This window comes from Mycteria americana, chromosome 8, assembly GCF_035582795.1.
Source record: "Mycteria americana isolate JAX WOST 10 ecotype Jacksonville Zoo and Gardens chromosome 8, USCA_MyAme_1.0, whole genome shotgun sequence".
Classification (NCBI taxonomy): Eukaryota; Metazoa; Chordata; class Aves; order Ciconiiformes; family Ciconiidae; genus Mycteria; species Mycteria americana.
The window spans coordinates 44,491,930-44,511,737 of record NC_134372.1 but is presented as its reverse complement, the minus strand read 5'-3'; the positions used below and the strand labels follow the sequence as shown (position 1 = coordinate 44,511,737).

At 40.0% G+C, this 19,808-nt stretch overlaps 1 protein-coding gene across 1 annotated transcript in view; it reads left to right on the top strand.

The window, feature by feature from the left end:
- The window catches only part of LOC142414140 (polycystin-1-like protein 2), a 43,168-nt gene that overhangs the window by 18,811 nt on the left and 4,549 nt on the right, over positions 1–19,808 (top strand). The window contains 22 exon segments of the mRNA XM_075511041.1: positions 81–263; positions 1,330–1,454; positions 2,292–2,418; positions 3,556–3,690; positions 4,375–4,600; positions 5,007–5,200; positions 5,630–5,860; positions 6,086–6,187; positions 6,403–6,581; positions 6,936–7,082; positions 7,582–7,882; positions 7,885–8,160; positions 8,835–9,051; positions 10,043–10,271; positions 11,035–11,266; positions 11,719–11,815; positions 13,229–13,369; positions 14,080–14,265; positions 15,113–15,440; positions 16,519–16,652; positions 17,554–17,681; positions 18,024–18,184. Coding sequence (XP_075367156.1) covers positions 81–263; positions 1,330–1,454; positions 2,292–2,418; positions 3,556–3,690; positions 4,375–4,600; positions 5,007–5,200; positions 5,630–5,860; positions 6,086–6,187; positions 6,403–6,581; positions 6,936–7,082; positions 7,582–7,882; positions 7,885–8,160; positions 8,835–9,051; positions 10,043–10,271; positions 11,035–11,266; positions 11,719–11,815; positions 13,229–13,369; positions 14,080–14,265; positions 15,113–15,440; positions 16,519–16,652; positions 17,554–17,681; positions 18,024–18,184 — 4,079 coding nt within the window.

The following is a 19,808-nucleotide window of genomic DNA, read 5'->3' as shown; positions in this document are numbered from 1 at the left end:
ATTCAGTAAATGACACAAGTGTCACTTCTGTCATTTGCAGTACCAACACATATAAACTTTTCCCCTTGTTTCCCATGCAGATGGAAGCTAGCAACACTCTCAAAGATGTCAGTGCTTCCTTGCTCACTGTAAACACAGAGGACAGCAGAGATGATCAGAAGTTAAAAGATGCAGCCAACTATCTATTTAATGCAGTGAGTAATGTCCTTAAAGCTTCTGTAGAAATCAGAGCTACGAACACTTCAGTGCCAGAGGCAGAACAGGTAATTTTGGTTTGGTCCAGCTTGTAGTGGACTGTATGTGAACATCTGCTTGCTTTGGAAGGTTTTTAAGAGCTCTGCTGCCTCTCATATTTTTAAATTGGCGTTGGGTAGGGTTAATTGTGACACCATGATGGACTTGAATATCAAAGGAAACTCTCCCCAGTTAGACCTGTTAGACTGAACGGTCTGCTAACGAAGATGATAGAAGCCTCTTAAGATTTATTACAGCTAAAGCTGAACAGGACAGAGCACTGGAGAACACAGCATCAGTGTGCAACCTCTAATGGATGACAAGCACACAGAGATTTTTTTCAGATTTTATTCTATCCCCTCCTTGTGCCCCATAATTCAAGGAAGCCACAGGTATTCAATATTCATGATCATCTCCACGACTTCAAAGCTGGAATCAGCTCTGGTTGCTGCTTACACTTTTTCAGAGAGCCCACTCTGATTTTCTATTCAGAATTATGCAATGTGTTTATTTTGTCCTAGCTGTTCGTATCTATATATTAATTGTTACAGTTGCCTTTGTGTGCTTTCCTGGGCTGAACATACTTTAGCTTTCATCACTGCAAGAGGGTAGGGCATGAAATAAATCTAACCTGAGAGAAAAGGTTATGAACTGTTTGAGCTCCCCCAGGATAACACACTAATAACACACAATTAATATGTAATTAGGTCTTGCTCATGCAAGTAACTAAACACTAAAGTGTGCAGCTAACGGGCATTAATGTACAGAAGTGCAGGAATATATTGCATTAAATTGATGTCATGTTTGTAGTGCTTCAAATTTCAATGTGTAGAAGTTATAATTAATAGAATATAAAAGTAAAAGCTGTAAGATATATTTATTTGCTGTCTGCAATGTTTTAATAAGAATTACAGAAATTGAATTGCTGATTAGAATAACTTTCTCTGAGATTAAGAAGCACATCACCAAGTTTGCCAGCTTTGTAAGACACTGAAAATTAGTATTTGTTCCTAAAAGGAAGTAAAGGCAAATAATGTGCAACCTGATGATTCTGAGGAGCTTTGTTGCAAGTTTCCTCCTCTAATCCTTTTCCAGAGTTCAGTGTCGCACCAGCTCCTGAATACAGTCCAAAATCTACAGAGTGTCCTTTTGTTTGGGAAAGAACCGGATAATGAACCAACAGTCCTTACCACTCCTTCTGCCACAATGTATATACACAGGTAACAGTAACAGTGTCTCTCACCTAGGCTCCTAATAGTTTATCAGCTTTGCCCCAAATATTAATTACATTGTCCTTAAATGGAATGACCCAACTAAATATTGTAGCATAATGACAACTTCAACAGTGCAATGAGGCTGTCATTACTAACTGATAGCAAGAACAGCTTGGACTCCAGTTAGCTTCAACAAAGCCACCTTAGAAATCCTCATGCTGTGTCTTCTTTGACCAATGGAGAATTTACTGCTATTTCCTGGATGAGGCAGTAGCTGCTTACCTTTGAAATTATGTGGAAAACTCATGTCATGCCAGTTAAGGGTTGGGTTTTTTTCCCAAGTTGCCAATAATGACGTTATATAGAATTGTAACCAGTTTGGCAGAAGCAAATATAATAATGAGACAAATAATGAGCAAATATACTAACCTGATGAGCATTCTCCATTCCCTATAATCATCCCTAAATTGTTCCCCAAAAGCCTGGTTTTCATCCGTGTTTAACTGTGCATTCAAAACAAGAGCATGTTCACATCGAAACCAGGTATGTCTTTCACATAAGTACACCTAGTTGGGTACAACTTCCTGTCCAGATACACCAATTCCACACCTTTTTTGATGATTCTATGGTAGTGTTATGTGGAGTACTACGTCAGGGACAGATAATGTACAAAGTATTTACTGGCGGAGTTAGAAATAGTTTTCCAGCTAAGTTATCCTCGTGAAGTCAGAAAGCTTTTTCTCTAGATATGAAATCCACACTATTAATGGGTTTTTTCTGTTCTTTTTTTTTTTCTATTTCTCTTTTATACTGTTTTGCTTGTGTCCAACCCTAACTGGACAGATTACAAACAGAAAACATGGATGGCACATCCATTAATATCTCCAATTCCAGCTCTGCCAGCTTTACTCTCCCACCTGCTTCCTCTCTCAGTGTCTCAGGAGTTGATGATGAAACAGTGGATATAAGGGCAAGTGAACAGCTTTTATCTGACTCAATCTGATATACAACTTCCATTCTTGGTCTAGCAGTTTTAGAATCTTTTCTCCTTTTACAATGAATACACAAGCATACAAGTCATCCCTCCTGTCATGCCAAGAAAACAATTTGAAATATTTTTGGTCAAAGAAGCCTTCACTTATCTTAATTGCATGAGGTTGGTTCAGCAAGCTAAGGAGGACTGAAAGCCTAAATCCCCCATCCCATCAGCCCCTCAGATACACTCCTGATTCATACTTGCATGGCTAGAGAAGACAATGGAACGAATCAATACCTATAAATTTATTTGCTGTTTGGTTACATCTAATAGTCTGAGGAGGATCCAACTGCTCAGAGCCCCTATCACCATTAAAGCTAACCTGCAGCGGTCCTGTTTCATCCCAGCTAGAAATACATGAATCTGAGGCACTCGGATCCTGCAGGAGACAAAAGGCCTGCAAATGTCCTGATGATAACACATCCCTCATCTGAATTAGGATATGGTGTTTTTTCCCTCAGAACAACAGATTGCATATTATTCTCATATTTTTATAATACATTTTCTAAAGGCCTCTCTGGTTGATTTGACACTCTCAGGAAACCACTACAATACCTGCAAAATATATAGGTTTTCTCATTGTGTCTTTTCCAGCTCTGCTAAACAATGTCCAGAGCCCACTGAAACCAGTTGAAACATGCCCATTGTCTTACCTGAGTGTTAGGAGAGGCTTCTGAATCCTCTCATTGGACTGATGACTCTCACATACTCTTCTGTGCATTGTTCCTAATCCCAAGAGGGGTGCCACAGCCTAGCTTTGGTAGAGTTACTTTGAAAAAGGCTTATGCAATTGCATTTTGATATTTGGTGTCTAAAAGGCAAAAGTGTTACAAGGAATGGAAACAATAAACATTGTGCACATATCACATTTCATAATCAAAATTACTTTCAAGGTTTGTGTTTGACCTAACTTAGAGATAAGGCATTCTATTTAAATCTGGATGCAGGCTTCTTTTAAGTCAAGTACTGTTTGGGTCTGAGCTCAAGCTTTCACTACTCAGCAATTTAGAGTGCGAATATAATGAAATATTGACAATAGCTCAAAACTGACTGATAACGTCTTGCTAATAGATGGTGAGCTTTGCCGTGAATCCCTTTTTCTCCAGTGATACCAGTTTTGACATCAGTGGAACAGTGGGAGGTCTAAGTCTTACTGGTCTGGATGGCTTGATCATACCTGTCAGCAATCTCAAAGAAAACATTGAGGTAAACCCACTATTTTCTATTCCTCTCCCTCTTTTTCCATTTTTTCTTTCTCTGCTAATGAACTGTCATTTGTGTTATCATCTTCTGAGGTGACTGCAAATGGTGGTAGTGTTCATTACATTATATAATGGGATCATGGTGTCTGCATTTGTGATGGAGGGATTTGTGTCATGTGAAGAATGAAATAACAAATATTTCTGTCTTTTCTTTAAAAAGAGGTATCTTATTCTTCATTTAAATAGATGTCAGAATGCTAATAGTTGTGGAAAAAGACCCCAGATTACCGTCATCCCGAAACACAATGTAATGTCTGATTTCATCATCCAACAACTGTATGTTCATATTACTACTGTTTGGGCTTCCTAGCCCATGTATAAGCTGACATCTAAATCGTTCACATATGCACTTCATGTAGCCAGTGTTTCAGTTATAATCTCAGCTCTTCATTCAGAAATGCACCAAGGGTCACAGACTTTGTGATGAGTTTACATAGGTTTCAAATGAACTTTTCAGAGGTTAGCTGACAGTATCAAGAAAATTACTTTGAAGCCAATATTTTTGCTGGCCATGCTTTCCCTGTGTTATGAAAAAAGATTATCTAGCATGTGGCGATATTGCGTTTATAGATAAGAGAAGCAACATGCTTTGCTGTATTTAAAGCTATGTCTTTCTGTTTAAAACCAGATAATGTTACCAAGGCTTTCAGCAACTCAGGAAGATAAGATTGTGTTGAATCTGGGCAATTTTAGCACTTTCCAAGTCAATATCACCTCAGAAAACACATCTATAGTGATCCACCTGGAATCTGAACATGATATTCCACTAATACTCTACTTAGGGTACGGTTATCATCCAAATGAAACTAACTATGATATGAAACATCAACTGTTCTGTAAGAAAACTACTGGAGGTAAGACAACTTGTTAGTGACCCACGAACTTGTGCATTCTGGGCTTATGTAACCAAAAGACTTTCACCACCCATAGCAAGTTAAGGGCAGTCAGTATGGGGAGTGCTCATCCACAACTTTACAGCACATGCATATTTGCAGAATGAGCCTTGACCGTGAGCTCAGATGCCTAACTGGAAGGAAACCTCTCAAAGGAGTGTCAAATTCTCATGCTTCAGGGTTCCAATATCTAGTATACAGTGCTCACTAACAGGAGCAAAGAGTGGGATGCTTTGAACAATGAGTTGCTAAGAATGATTTCATACCTGTTTCTTCGGTTTGTTTATTTTATTATATGCAATGCAGCTACATACTTCTGAATTAGCATTTCTATATATACATTGAAACTAAAATATTTATGTTCAAGGTGAGACAAACACCTGGGTTCTTAGCCCAGAAGAACTCATTTTTGGAGAGGGAACCTACTATTTCATGGTTTTACAAGATATGGGAATGGATTCCACAGTCTATGACAAGCTAGCTATAGCTGTCACTTGCTTTGCATCTCGCTGCGTATTTTGGGATGAGCATCAGGGGAACTGGAACAGCTATGGATGTCACGTAAGTAGAGAGAAACAAAACAATGTTTATATTATATACTTCAAAGCCAGCCCTTATAACCACCATCTTGTAGTAAAATGGTATCATTGAACTCACACCATAAAAGAAGATCATTCTCAGCTGTTTTAGTAAACTCAAGTTTAGTCATAACAGACTAAGCTTCAAATGACATTTCCACTTCAATTTCTTGGGATGATCTTCTATATAAGAACAAACAGAAGCATTCTGACAAGGCTGTATTATATTACAATGCCTGTTTCTGGATAGACATTAGAATTAATATTCCTTATTGGAACTTGAATGATTCTTTTCTGTATAGCAGCTCTCCACACTAACTTACCAATCTCAGCACTGTCTTCTCATTTGCTTGATAAGTTATCTAATACTTTGAAGCCAAATGTTTTATTAGGAAATTTTTCTGGTTTTCAGGTAGGACCAAAAACAACTCCTAGAAGCACACAGTGCCTCTGCAACCATCTGACCTTCTTTGGGAGCTCCTTCTTCGTCATACCCAATGCCATAGATGTTAGCAAAACTGCACAGCTATTTGGTACATTTGTGGACAACCCTGTGGTGGTGACAACTGTAGGATGCATCTTTCTGATATATGTGCTTGTAGTTATTTGGGCTCGAAGGAAAGACATCCAGGATGATGCCAAAGTAAGTCTTCAGCTAATAAAGACTGAATGTCTTTACGCCAATTCCCACTTTGCCTAGCCTGTTTCAATAGGAAGTCTTCAACCCATCCTACTCCCTTCCCTTTAACTCTCTGTTTACTGGTAAGTACATGTATTATTCACAAGATGACAAATTCCTATCCACAGCTTTAAGGAATCGATACTTACAGAACAGCTAACACACTGCTTGTATTGTGTCACTCTGCAGGTGAAAATCACAGTACTGGAAGACAATGACCCCTTTGCTCAGTATCGTTATCTTGTGACAGTTTTTACAGGACACCGCCGCGGGGCAGCCACAACCTCCAAGGTACCCATGGCACTGTGTGGTAAGACAGTTTATGCACTCATTTAGAGAACTGGATGAATAATGGAGCACCTGAGGCTATTAAATAGGATGGCTCAAATGCAATGTCTAAGCCAGAAAGTCCTTAGATTTGATGAAAGCAGGAAGAGTATGCCAGAGGAATAATCATAGATAGGACCGAGATGTGCAAGTCTTCATTTTGCCATCTTATTCTCTAGGTGACTCTCACCCTCTATGGACTGGAAGGAGAGAGTGAGCCACACCATCTGACTGATCCCGATACACCAGTCTTTGAACGTGGAGGAGTGGATGTTTTCCTACTCTGTACCTTCTTCCCTCTTGGGGAACTGCAGAGTATTAGACTGTGGCATGATAATTCAGGGGACAGTCCATCCTGGTAAGTGGAGATCTGGAGATCCTGGGAAGTAAAGATCCACAAATATTTTTTTATAAGGATAACAGTTTTCCTTTTCTAGCACTTGAAAATTATCCTTTGTACAGTTCTAGAATGGAAAGAAGTGTTAGTTTCTCATTTTTGCAGATGAGTAGATCAAATCATAATCTAAACTGCAGGACCAGGAGTGCTTCCCATATCCTGTGTCCAGTACAGGATGGGATGTGTTCTGTGCCTTACAGTTTAGACACAACCTAAGAAGCTGAAGGCCAGAGTTTGTCCTCCATAATCCTGTTGAGTCCCGAATTTCATACCACTCAGTTACATGTGAATGTGCCCTGTATGTTTTTCCAACAGGTATGTGAATCGAGTAATTGTCCATGATCTGGCATGGGATCAGAAATGGTACTTCCTCTGTAACTCTTGGCTAGCCATTGATATTGGAGAATGTGTCCTAGATAAAGTGTTCCCAGTAGCTACAGAACAGGACATGAAGCAGTTCAGGTACCTTCTATTTTATGGACTTTTTTACTCTTGATAGCAATCAGTCTAGAAGAACAAGTATGCAAAAAAGATCAAACCTCTAGGCAAAAATGAAAACAAGGGAGGTCTTTCCATTGCCTCTGAACAAGGAGAAGAGGAAGGATGGTTAAGTAAGTCTAATCGTTACCCTAACAGTAATACCACACTGGAAATATTGGTGTTAAAGAAGGATAGCCTGACGACCTACAGAAACCCAAGCATCTTCTCTTATGTGTAACTTCCCTAACAATTTATACAGAAACTGCTCATGATTAGCTTTCCCTCCATGGTGTGGCCAGAAGGAAAGGATGTAAGTATCAATGACCATTCCATGCAAATCAAGCCATGATATTTGGTAATTTCTCATAGTTATTATTCTGATAGTGCCTGGGAGCATGAACAGGTCAGGACCCTGAACTACAGCTTTATTCTTCCCTCTCCTTTCTAAGTATCCATTTTATTTCCCTCTCCTCCTTCCCAGCAATCTGTTTTTCATGAAGACCTCCAAGGGTTTCCAGGATGGGCACATCTGGTACTCGGTTTTCAGCCGCTCCCCACGAAGCTCCTTCACACGAGCCCAGCGCGTGTCATGTTGCTTCTCACTGCTTCTCTGCACCATGCTGACCAGCATCATGTTCTGGGGAGTCCCAAAGGATCCGGCTGAGCAGAAAATGGATTTGGGTAACAATCCTCACCATTGCTTGGGCAGGGAAGTAGAGAGACAGCAGAATCTAGAAGCAGGACAGTTGAACAAATGGGCTTTTTCACACGAGGGAGATATATGATGGTTTCTGGGGTTATTTTTACTCCTCCCCTCTGTTTGATCTTGACAGGTAAGATCGAGTTCACATGGCAGGAGGTGATGATTGGCTTTGAGAGCTCCCTCCTCATGTTCCCCATCAACCTGCTCATTGTGCAGATCTTCAGGAACATACGATCCCGGCCAGCCACACAGGGGAGACAGAAGAAGCCAGGAAAGAATGGTCGAGTGTCCCCAAGCCTACCTCCCACCCCACAGGTCACCCCGGCTGTCTCACTCACTCCAGAGGCTGTGATAAAGGCAAGTCCCTGTGGCTGCTCCCCAGTGAGTCCTGCAGTGCCCTCTGCTGCCATGCACTACCCGACCTCCCCAGCCTAACAGCAGAACAATTCCCTGTCAGATGCCCTTCAGCTTGTCTGAAGTGAAAAGCCAATTACGCACTGGTGCAAAGCACTCATTTACCCATCTACATGGAATCCCCGTCTTCATTAAGATCGGCCTATGTACATTCCAGCCATTGCACAGTTATTATGTGCGACCAAAATCACTGTGTTTAGGGGTTAAAGCAAACATTAAGCAAAACAGTGAAGATGAAAGGTACCATAGACCCTGTCTTTCTCAGCTTAGGTCCTCAGGCAGGTAAGCTGCATTTTTGAATCCTGAAAGCTGTCTTGCTGAACTCATTGAAATCTGCCTGTCACATCCAGGATCACATCACTGTAGGATACGCTATCCTTATCCATTCTGGAGATTTTAGCAATTGGTGCAACTCCCAGCCAGTGGTGCCTTCAGATCACATCAACTTAGGCATTCACACATTAACTTAGGCATTCATTTATTTTCAATAAAACAATAATATATGAGCAAACAATCCCACTGATTTCATTAAGACTCGCATTTGGCTTTTCCAATGAGTGTATCAGCTTAAGTCACTGCAGCCACAGTCACTGCTGTGTTTCTGCTGTCTTTTCTAGGATATAAGAAGAATTGCCAACTCACTCTTTAAAGCCCTGAAGACTCCATCTCTCACTTCAGTATCAGATCTTGGAAAATCAACTAACATCAACACACTTTTGGCACTGGTTGAAGACATCATCTGCCAGCAGAACAGAGCTGGGCAAGAGTTTTATGATGAGGGCAAGAAGAAGGATGACTCTATAATTGTCACATTAGGTGCTATGGATATACAAGGTAAACAACACAATGTGACATGCCTATTGAAACCTTTGTAGTGAAAATGATGGTAACACTGGATGTGATGACCCAAGCTCTTCTTACATTCTGACTCAAAGGCAATTACAGAATCACAGAATAGTTGAGGTTGAAAGGGATCTCTGGAGATTATCTAGTCCACCACCCTGCTCAGAGCGGGGTCAGCTGGAACAGGTTGCCCAGGATCACGTCCAGTCAGATGTTGAATATCGCCAAGGATGGAGACTCCACAAATTCTCCGAGCAACCTGTTCCAGTTTCCAGCTGCCCTCACAATTCAGAAGTTTTTCCTTATGTTCAGACAGAGTTTCCCATGTTTTAATTTGCACCCATTGCCTCTTGTCCTTTCACTGCGCGCCACTGAGTGCCCAACTAAGTAAAGACACTGTGAAATTTCTGTTTCTTATGCTGTAGAATTAAATGTTCGCTACCAGCCTGGCTTGGGAGCAGGATCAGTATCTAATAGCATAAAGACTCACAAATACCAGTTGTTTCACAGTCTTTTTATCCTGTCCTTTTTTTCTTCTTGGCCTCATGCTGTTGTTCCTTTCAGTCTGACTCTTAACTTAGGCATTCATTTATTTTCAATAAAACAATAATATATGAGCAAACAATCCAACTGATTTCATTAAGACTTGCATTTGGCTTTTCCAATGAGCGTACCAAGCTACTAATTGCACAGGTAAACGATGAACAAATTAGCACTTGGTCTTATCTGACTTCTCTATTAAGGTTTTAGGACCTCTGTCTTACTAAGTTGCTTCCTGGCAACAATTCCAGCTCATTCCAGCAGAAAAGCATTAAAGCTCTAGTACTAAATTTGCTTTTACATGTCCCTTCCAATGTTACTCTTCACTTTGTCACATTCATGAGCTTGAGCTCCAGTTCTGCTAACCTTTGTACTGAACAGTATTTTAATCTAGGGATAGCTGTGCTGATTTTCTTTAAAAAAAATAATTCTTTACCTGCAGAAAAACCAAGAAGCCCAACTCCAGAGAAGAGAATGTGTGAGCGACTGAAATACAGCGATTACGATCGCTGCTTGTACATGCAACTCCAGCATGTAGAGATGGAGCTGGAATTACTAGGGCCCTATAAATTTCAGATGCCTCAGAGTTACACACAAGCTGTTCGTCAGGTTCAGCACATGAAGAACCTCCTGGAGAACCGGATCTGCTCATCAGCGCCCATCAGTGAGAGGTAACCTAGTTCTCATCTCGTTCTCAGTATAAGTACATTCAGGTTGTGAATTCAAAACTGGACAGGATGATGGAGCCCAAATAATTACTGCTTAATATGTGCTAGATAACCATTATTTTAGCTGCTTTACTATTATACTATTGTAGGAGCAACAAAGAAATTTCAATGCACTGTGAACTACACACAAAAGCAATAATGACAGATCATCGCTCTTTGTCATTTTTGCGTCCAAAACCGAATGTAACAATACAATGCCACATGATAGTAAAGGCTGAGATAATCACTCAGCTCCAAAGTCTCAGACATCTCTTAAAATGTATGGATAAAAAAAATTAATTAGCAGACAAAAATATTTCAGTGAAATATTATAATTAAGTTGGAAGTATTGAAAACAATACTGCTAATTATCTCTCAGGCCTTCATGGTGATCACAAGAGATGTATCCAGCAGCTAAAATGCACTCATGGTTTTATTTGTCAATATTTCTCCTGGAGGTTCAATTATGCATGAACTGAGGAGTAAATAAGCCCATTGTACTTGTTTTGATTTTAGCTGATCTCTTGCACACTTCCTCATATTTTTGCTCGCTGTACTTTTTGCTATCCATATATCCTGTATAACTGCATTAGTTAAAAGAATCTAGAATATTTTGATTGAGATTTTAAATCATAAGATGTTGCCTATCCCCACTGAACCCAAAGACTGTGATTTTGGCTTCTGTTCCACTGCAGACTGATTTTTTCTCTTCTGGTTGACTCTCAAGGTGGTCCCTTACTCCAAGCTTCTCCGGTGATGGCAAGAAAAGTCCTTCTTCCAAAGGGCTGCCCTGGTGGTTTGTGTTCATTGCTTGGTTCCTTGTGGCAGCCACCAGTGGTGTATCTGGGTTCTTTACAATGCTCTATGGTCTGCATTATGGCAAGGAGAACTCCATTAAGTGGCTGATCTCCATGGCCATCTCCTTCTTGGAAAGTCTTTTCATCACACAGCCCTTAAAGGTGAGATCCACAGAAATACAACCGGCCAATATGAACTCATTCTACTATCATTTCAGGAAGACAATGTAATGTGTTCTAAAGAACCACAGGATTTAACATGTAAAATGAGAAGTCTTTGCCCTTAAAATAAAAGCTAGCAGGTGGTTTACAGGGTTCTGTTGTCTTTTATTGACATTAAGTCCATTAGTTTCATCTCCCTTGTTCTGCCAGAGTTTAACAGGTGATGAGGTTTCTGACCAGGGAAGATGTGTCATATGGCAAAATCAGTTTAGCTGGATGGATCCCAGCACTGTGCACTGTTCTCTTATTAATGAGCTTCAGCTGCATGAGTTCAACAAAGCCAAAGCACAGTTGTTCTCCTGCAGTCCCTGGATCCAAAGGAATCCAGGTCAAAGCCTGAGCTTCTTTAAATGAAATGGGCATATGGTGAGTCTATAGCTAATTCTTTCCAGGTGCTGGGATTTGCTGCTTTTTTTGCTCTGGTTCTGAAGAAGGTGGAACATGAGGATGAAGAAAACGCAGCTATTGCTGGGCCTTTATCTGCACCAGGTAACTGTCTGTAAAGTGAGAAATTATTAAAGGAAGTGAAGCATTCTCCAAGCTTCTGGAGTGCTTTATGCACAAATATATGACTCAGCTCAACTGAGAACTTCACTGGTTATCTTTATATACCTGAATCTTAGCTGACAAGGTTAGCAGAAATCAGTAAATCCGCAGGTGCTGTGAATATATACCTACCCATTAGCATTCCCAAGATCAAGGTGGAAACAAACCTAAATAACTGATTTTGTGCCAGTTGCAGAAAATAAAAAGACCAGTGTATGTTTAGGTTGCTAAATCTTACAGAACACTTAATGAAAGAGACCACAAGATCAAAAAGATAAAAGAGAAGAAGTCTGGATCAAAAGAATAATACTTCCTCGTTTATCTTGTTCTGTATGTTTTTACCTCTATAAATATAAATACGTGCACTATCTCCCCTACCCCTGTTGTAAGATTGCCCCTGTTATTGGAGGATCTGCTTGCTGCCAGGATACTGATATTTGACTCCCCTTCCCTCCATTCCTGGCTTGCCTACATCAGGAAAAAAAGAAGTATCCTCCTATATTAATTCATACTAGATCAGGAATTGTACAAGTGGATAGCCGATCACTTTTCAGTCCATCAACATTCAAGGAACATCTAGAAAAGAAAATAATAAAATGTGGCAAACTGACTGAAGCCATTATAATAAAAATTTATTAATCAGTGCTATTAATATGCAGTAACCATGCCTAAATATTTTAGCTCTCACGTCAGACATAAGAAAAATCAGATATACAAGAAGGCTTGTTTTAGCTCTGTGCAGACATCTCAGTATTCATGGCATGGCTTGCAACAAAACCTGTAACTATCCACAACCTAGTGAAAATAAACACGTGACCCAGTGCAAAATGCACTCTTCATCTAGATTGGTAGATCTTTATCTGACAAGCAAACCTAAAACTCAAGTTGTCTGTCAAGGAAATTTCTCACCTCCTTTAAGTCTTATGATATGGAAGTCCTCAGTATACATAGTTTTCCACAACCACAATTACCTGTATTACTCCCATAAACCAATTAGTGGCTTCTACAATCACAATCATGTCTAAAAAAAGCTGATAGCAGCAGACAGGAGTCCTAGGGCACAGCAAAGAATCCTGATCAACAGCTTCCTCCCTGATCAGGCTCAGCTCTGAATACATCACCTTCTGAGATGCTCAGCCTAGAGGGAGACACCTGGGCCTAAACCTTAAAACTGTGTTTGTGAGCTCCTTCCCTCCCCACTGTTTGCCGTACTACACTAATTGTTCAAATCACATCCCCTGCCTTCCTAAGGGAAAGCATTAAATAGAAATGTTTCCTTATAATGTCCAAAGAAACAAAAAGCAGGACATAGACAATCTGTTGACTAATTCTAGGGTTTACTGCTCTCATTCACAGGTGATTCAAATCCTCTCTTTGGAGCCCGAAGGGACAGTATAAGCAATATTTACCGGCCACCTCCTGCAGCTGATGTGGAGAAAATGAAAATCAGCTGCATGAAGGAGCAGAAAGCATTTGCCCTCATCAGAGAAATCCTGGGTATTATCCATATGTAGATTATCTTGTTTTATTCAGTAGTATTCATCAGTATTTTTACATCAGTGAAAATATTATCTTGGGTGAAAAAGTTTTGGCACATCTTTAGCTTTCTGCCAGCCGTTATGGTGTAGAGACAGGCTGTTCAGTGGCAGCTGGAGCTGAAGGGAGGTGGGAGTGTTAGCGGGAGATAAAGGTGTGGCTAGAGGCTTGATTTTGTGATAAAGAAGCACATTACAGACACATGAGAGGTTAATGAAAAGTTAGGAAGGGTAAAAGGAGGAGGTCAACAGTTAAATAAAGTTGAAATCAAAAGAGCAGATGGACGCCATGTTTCTAAAAGCAGATAGTATCTATAGATGATGATTGCTACCCCAGTTTTATTTCCTCTAAAAACAATGGAAAAAATTACCTCAACTTCACTTGGAACAAAATTAGACTACTCATTTTATTTAGAGCTGTCATTACTATTGGTGTTCAGCAAGCCTTCCCACTTATTTTCTTGACCGCTACTCGTATTCCAAACGTGATATGCTCAAACTGCAGCACATTGAAGTAGCTTGTGTAAATTCATTAGCACTGGTCAGTAAGAGTCTAGCAAAGCATCCCTTTAACCTAGTAAGTGATGACAGCAGTAATCATTCATGCAATCTATTTTGAACAGCAGTGTTAATTCTGAGCTCACATGTGCTGTCTCTTCTTGTTTTTTCCAGCCTATCTGGGTTTTTTATGGATGCTGTTACTGGTTGCCTATGGGCAGAGAGATCCCAATTCCTACTACTTAAACAAACACATTGAGAACAGCTTTACAGATGGATTCCATGATGTCTACAGTTATCAGGATTTTTTCACGTGGGCAAACACTACCTTAGTAAAAAATCTTTATGGATCATATAAAGGTGCAGAGTCACATTGTTTCACTTCAGCTTGCCAGATTCTGAAACATTACCTTTGATACATCTCCCTAACTTGCACACGCGTATTTGACCAGAGAAAGAGGCTGTGAGTGCATAAGACCGGTGTGGATTTTTATAATATGAATACTAGTGGATAACAAAAAACCCACAGCCTGATCCCAAGTTTAATGTGCCCTGATACTTTCCTTATCTTTAATATAAACCTAAAGTTCTGCACTGTAATTTTACATTTTTCACATTTTACATTACTTATTCCAGATACATGCCTCAGTTTTACACAAGTTTCTTTCTATAATTCAAAAAAAGAATGGCAGATAGGTGGCACTATAAAGCTTTTCCTCAGGACAGCTCTGTTCGCATCATTACTTACGTCAACGTGAAGGCTAATTATGCAATATCACCATGGATATCTAGCCATATCCAGTAATAAATATGACCCATTTTCCAGCTCACATTTAAGCGTAAATATTGAAATACATTAGCAGAGTTGTTCATTGGACATGACAGGTGCTGACCAACTGTGGCCACATACAGCTACTCTGCGTGTGACTTAAAGCAAGTCACTTTTCTCCTCCAGGCCTCCGTTTTCTTCTGTATAAAATACAGATAGGTAATGATACTGAACTCTGTTATCTATGGATGTTATCTAAGAACTCAGTTCAAATCAACACAAGGGCTTAATTTTCATGACTATTTTGCTTACAGTGTTTTTTTAGAAAAGAATCTATAGCAAAATATTAATGCATCAGTGAATCATAAATGAGATGAAGAAATATTATTAGTAGTTCTGTCATATTGCCAGTGCTGTTCTTTTTCATCTCCCATTTAGGATTCATTACAGATGGCAATTCCAAGCTGGTGGGTAGTGCTCGAATTCGCCAAGTAAGAGTGAAAGGAGACACCTGCCCTATTTCTCCCAAACTCCAGCATGTCATTCAGGAATGCCATGCTCCATATTCCCTACGAACAGAAGATACATCAGATTATGGGGAACACTGGAATACTTCGGTCTTCGGTAACTCCTCTGACTTGAGCTCAGCATGGCAGTATCAGAGTCAGTCCAAACTGAGAGGGTACCCCATCTGGGGCAGACTTGCCATCTACAGGGGAGGGGGATACGTGATTCACCTGGGAACTGATCCTAAGAATGCCTCCAGGTACCACTTGTATTCTTGCAAATTAATATATCTGCTGTAGCGTCAATTATGCTCTTTCCTCCACCCTATTTAAGATTAATTTCAGATTGCATCCTGAGTTTTCCTGCTGTGCATTGTGCTGGATATTGTAGATATTACGGTGGTGCCATCATTGTAGTTCATGTTCCTATCATCTTGCTCCATGCTAGGTAACAACCAGGATCCAAAATCAGAACCTTTTTCTCCTAACTTACATGCATGGATTCCAGATTTACATAGCTGCAGAAATACATAATGTTGAAAAACCAATAAAACAATCCTATCAATGTATTAATCCAGTGTTGGATCTAGTCTAGCCTTTAACTTCTAAAATACTGCATTTTCTAAGGGGGTGTCAGTGGTTTTGAGAAAATAATTTCACCTAAATCTTGTTATGTTAATCTTATGTTATCTTGTTACTATGCTTGAACTATGATATGTTTGCCTGTTTTCATATCATAGTAAGATCTGTGAAGCTTCTTTATCTCTCTTTAGTGTTTATACTCCCTAGATTCCTGCAGACAATTTTGTATCTACCTTAAAAGAGGAGAATTAGTGAAATTGTACTGAAAGTAATGTCCTGTGTGTGAATATGAATAGTAACAGGGAATACTTTTTAAAGTGAAATAATAGAAAATGAGGTCTTGAAACCCAGGATTCAAAAAGAATTTGGCAGATAAGGGACCCAAGATAAATGAGCAGGAAGCAGCATCCCACAGGGGTGGAGATCCAAACTTACAGATAACTTACGTGTTGCCAGAGATATCTGTATTTGTACAGGAACCTGTGGAGGTAAATGATCAGATACCTGAGGCATCTCAGGTTTAGCACTGGCCAATATCTGGTACCTGCTTCTCCAGAGGAGCCAAAAAGAAACTTACCACGTAGACTAATAGTACAAATATCCCTGATCTCCAGACTTGACAGACCAGATGTCCTCTTGAACATCTTACCTCTGGTTTACTCTTTCTCTATGATAATATCCAAACACTCCTATCCTCTCTGTGATACTGTCTCTCTCCTGTGTGAGTTGGATCACTGGCTATACATTTTTTGGCAGAATTCTCCAGTACCTTTTCAACAACGTCTGGCTAGACACCTTCACAAGAGCAGTGTTTGTTGAATTTACAGTCTACAATGCCAATGTGAACCTGTTCTGCATTATAAGCCTGATGTTTGAAACCAATGCTTTAGGTGAGAACCTTTTTGAAGTTACACATTTCTGAAGACAGCAAGCAATGCACCTACAGAGTGCAGATTTACATGCTATCAATGTTTACCTAGTTCTTGATTCAGTAAACAGAAGTGTTTTAATAAATCTAATAATGGCAGAATCAATGCAAAATGTATAAACCATTTAGGAAAAATGTAGATTCACAGTAATACGCACCATAATGGAGGATCTTATGTTTGCTTATACTGTGGTCTTCTGCTGATGAAGAAAACATGGTACTGAAACTTAATATCCATAATTTACACAACAGGAACAAGAAAAATCATGTTTTCTAATCATTTCAGCTAATCAACACAATATTAAGACAAAAACAGAGTCTGTCTTTTTTGCTCCAGAAGACTTCTACTATATAGCCATGTAATCATATAATACATAATCTGGACACAACAAAGAAAATAGTGAAACTAGATTCTGGTTTGAAGGCCATAGAAAAACATTTAATCTAAGCAGTAGCCTCCCTCAGGTCTGCCCCAGTATTGGAAAATGCCCAAACCTGACCACAAAGCTGAGCTCATTTTCTTTTTAGAATGAGGTTCAGATTTACATCTCCAGGTCCTCCTGCTACATTTCTGCATTTGTAGCCCAACCCAAACTCAGCCCTGCTGGCATTAATATCATACCATCATACGAGAGAGCACTAGCACTCTAAAAGCCATCAACTGCCTAAAATTCCTATTTGAGAAAAATTTCAAAGAACACTTATGAGGTTACTCACATAATCAAGTCTAAATCTTAGTTTGATAGTTGGATTCAGTCTCACATTGATGTGAATGTGAATACAGAAGTCTTACTGGTGAACTAGACTGAATTAAAACAGATGTAACTATTAGAGCACTGAGGTGAACATTGTTTGTTTTTTAGGGGCCTTCTTCACAAGCGCAGAGCTGCAAAGTGTCCGGCTTTACCCATACACCAACAGTCTCCACATCTTTGTGGTTGCAGCAGAAGTAATTTATTTCCTCTTTATTGTGTACTACATGATAGTACAGGTGAGACCCAATGGAAAGCTCAGCTGACAGCATCACCTTGTGTCTGGTTTTGATTTCACTTACAAAAACTTTAGGACTGTACTTGATTTCAGTAGTGCTGCTGCTGACTTGCACCAGTGGAAGACTGAAACAGATATTGTATCTGTATTAAATAATAGGAAGGCAACATTTTATTTGGCTGGAATGCTTATTTGAGAAAGATAATGAGAAATTAGTGCAAGATGTAGTTTTATTGATGTGCAGTAGTCCCCTTTATTGCAGAGGGGATAGCCCTAATCTTTAGAGGCGTATTGTATGATACGGGGTCACAAGACTGAAACAGTAAAACTCGTCTTTTCACAGGGAAAACTGATGAAGACTCTGAGATGGAGATACTTCCACAGCAAGTGGAATCTCCTGGAGATGGCCATTATATTGATTAGCTGGAGTGCCCTGTCGGTGTTTGTCAAGCGGACAATCCTTGGGACCCGAGACATCAGCTACTACCAGGAACACAAAGAGGAGTAAGTACTAATGCTAGTTAGTGCATCCTTTGTCGATGCTACTTACACAGAAACAAATCTATTTTTCCTCTTCCCAGACAGCAGCTTGTCTGTGCTAGATAATGCTACTGTATATGGCTATATTCATGAAGCATGTAAGTATTTCAGGTGTCAGCAATAGGATTTTCTTCTGATACTGCTCTAATAAAATCCAGACGACTTCAGCACCAAGTTCCCTAGCCTAGCTGCTAGTTCCCTATCTGCATCACGCTATTCTGAGTCAACAAGCCTTTCTGCTACAGGACGTCCATCCAGATAGTACATAATCTGCCTCATTCTTTGTTGTAAACAGCCATTGGTTAGAGGACAATAATGCCTTATTTTATACAGAACGGAAAATGATAACATCTGTTAAAAAACGGTCACACAGGAAAGAGGTCATAGATTACAGGATAATTTAGGAAGGAAAGGACCTCTGGAGGTCTCTGCTCCAACCTCCTGCTTTGGTGTCAGATCATGTTGCTCTGGGCTTTGTTTGGTTGAATTCTGAGTATCTCCAAGGACAGAGGTTCCACAGTCTCCCTGGACCCCTGCTCCAGTGCTGAACCACTCTCACTGTGGGAGGAAAAAAAAGAGGGTTTTTTCATGTCCAGCTGGAATTCCTCTTACTGCAACTTGTGGCTGTTGTCTCTTGTCCTTTCATTGTGCACCTCCAGGAAGTGTCTTACTACAGCCTGTCTATAACCACTGACTAGGTAGTTCGAGACAGCAATTAGAGGCCTCCTTAGCTTTCTTTTCTCCAGGCTGAACAAACCCAGCTCCCGCATCCTTCTCTCGTATGTCCTGTACTCCGATTCCCAACCATCTCAGTGGCCCTTCCCTGGACTCAATGTCCTCCTTGCACTGGGGAGCCCAAAACTGGACTCAGTATTCCAGGTGCAACCTCGCAAGTGCTGAATGAGAGGAAAGAACAAACACTTCCTTTAACCTGACAGCTACATTCTTGCTAATGCAGCATGCATATATCATATAGGTATATGTCATGTGCTATATTAGCATACACAATTTATAAAATCTTTTTGTGGTCACCTCTGTTGTAACAAAATCGTAAGTACAAACAATGTGCTACCTTTATAAATGGTAAATGTAAGTATTACCAAGTTTTTTTCAGCTAGCATTAAGACTTGACTTGCCTCAGTCACAGATGACAGTTCTGACCTCCAATCTTTTACTTCATTCCTTACAGTACTTTCTCACACATCTTGTTGGAAATTAGCTAATCCTGTCACATCTAGCACATCCTGCTAGCTGCACAGCACCACAGCCCCATCCTCTCAACTACACATGCACAGAAGAACCTGTCTTCCTTTCTAAGGGTCAGAATTTGATAGTAAATTTGCATTAGCTGCCTTCAAACTGTGACTTGCTAAAAATGAGCAGCATTTGGGCTACAGCCTAGACTCTCTCTCAGCTCTAGCTAATGCTCATAAAAAAACTCTGCCATGTACAACTGAGCTTTTTGTGTGCACAGCAGGAAGTACAGACAGGAACATTCAAGCAAGAACTCAAGTTAGCTCTCCATTGAAAACAAGGACAGAGCAACTGGCTTTTCCAGCATACTCATTTATGCCCTTCAAAGGCTTCT